The sequence below is a fragment of the Coffea eugenioides genome, chromosome 4, assembly GCF_003713205.1.
Source record: "Coffea eugenioides isolate CCC68of chromosome 4, Ceug_1.0, whole genome shotgun sequence".
NCBI classification, from domain to species: domain Eukaryota; kingdom Viridiplantae; phylum Streptophyta; class Magnoliopsida; order Gentianales; family Rubiaceae; genus Coffea; species Coffea eugenioides.
This window is the reverse complement of record NC_040038.1, coordinates 36,804,044-36,805,487: the sequence shown is the minus strand read 5'-3', so window position 1 is coordinate 36,805,487 and position 1,444 is coordinate 36,804,044. Positions and strand designations below refer to the sequence as shown.

Sequence of the window (1,444 nt, the reverse complement as noted above, 5' to 3'; positions counted from 1 at the left end):
GAAATAATAAAATCAATACATGTAGCACTTGTCCCTATCTTACAAGTGAAATCATATCTCAATTCTCAAGAATTGATACTATTTTTTTTTTAATGAGAATCTCTTTTTTTATTTAAAATTTTGGTAGAGTTTCCCCTTATAAATGGACGAAACTCCCTGCTAACATACCCAATCTCATGAAAATATCCATATGACAGTTATTTAATACAAATTTTTAGCTAAGCTATAGAAATTTTCTACGAAAATTAGGAAAACCTAAAGTGTCCATGATAATCTCCCCACGGACAGTAGCCGGCAAAGAACGAAAGTCATCAAAAACATCCTCTTGCTCCGAATTTGCGCCAAGGTTAGCTAGATAATCAACGGGTTTGTTCGCCTCTCTATAGCAATGGGTTATCTCATGGAAATGATGCTTGAAACTGAGCAATTCATCCACTTCCCGTTGCAGTCTCCAAGGGCAACCATGTGTCCCTTGGAGTATTTGCACCAAGACAAGTGAGTCAGATTCAACATGCAAGTCTTGTAAGCCTCGAGCAACACAGAGCCGCACCCCAAAGAGTATGGCCTTGAGCTCCGCGTGTAAACTGGTCAATAACCCAAAAAAACAAGAATAACCGATGATAAATCTCCCTTCCCCATCTCGCACAACTCCCCCACCCCCACTAACTCTTGGGTTCCCCTTTGCACAGCCATCCGAATTCAACTTATACCCTGCCCTAGGAGCCGACCATGTAATCGGTAAAATAGAAACCCTTCTTTTCAGAGCTACCAACGAAGAGTGAAGAACATCCCAAGAGACGAAAGAACATGCTATTTCTGGAAAATTACAATGTAGTAAATCACATAACTGTTGAAATACCTGATCTGCCACCTCCGTCCACCCCACTTTCCTTCCATCAAACAGTCCCCTGTTTCTCGCTTTCCATAACTCCCAGCAGACGAGCATAGGTAATGTATGATAAACGAACCTGAGATACACGTTGTGCCCCTTACGCAGCCACCACCGTAACACCACATGTCTCAACGTGGACACCATATCCAAATCTCCCAGGACACCCTCAAATCTATTCCAGACCGCCTTAGCTAAATCTCCTGTTAAAAATATGTGATTAACCTCGTCATCTGCTGGCTCAGAACAACAATGACACTTAGACGAACCCTGTACCCCAAATCTACGTAGCAGATTCATTAGGGGAAGACACAAACGTAGCAACCGTAACATAAAGAAGGAGATTTTGATAGGAAACCCCTTCAGCCACACATGCTAAACCACCCAAGGATAATTAGAAGCCGGCGAAACAAGCGTGTAAGCCGAAGAAACTGAGAATGAACCATTCTGCGTTAAAGCCCACACCATCCTATCAGAGCTATGAGCGGATGAAGGGGGAATCTTCACAACTTGCCTAACCAACTCAGGCTCTAGAACTTGATTAAGGAGTCGCAT

At 42.7% G+C, this 1,444-nt stretch overlaps 1 protein-coding gene across 1 annotated transcript; it reads right to left on the bottom strand.

Moving 5' to 3' along the window:
• Window positions 1–223: 223 nt before the first annotated feature.
• Window positions 224–1,444, bottom strand: LOC113769290. Its single transcript, XM_027313752.1, has 2 exons — window positions 1,274–1,444; window positions 224–1,159 (listed from the first exon to the last, which is right to left on the bottom strand). The coding sequence occupies exons 1-2, from the start codon at window positions 1,442–1,444 to the stop codon at window positions 224–226; spliced, it is 1,107 nt and encodes a 368-aa protein (XP_027169553.1).

Excerpts from the sequence above, each read along its gene's own strand:
- LOC113769290 (XM_027313752.1), bottom strand. The coding sequence starts at position 1,444 with ATGCGACTCCTTAATCAAGTTCTAGAGCCTGAGTTGGTTAGGCAAGTT. Across the intron at positions 1,160-1,273 it reads CGGCTTCTAATTATCCTTGG|GGTTCGTCTAAGTGTCATTG; the intron begins GTGGTTTAGCAT and ends TTTGGGGTACAG.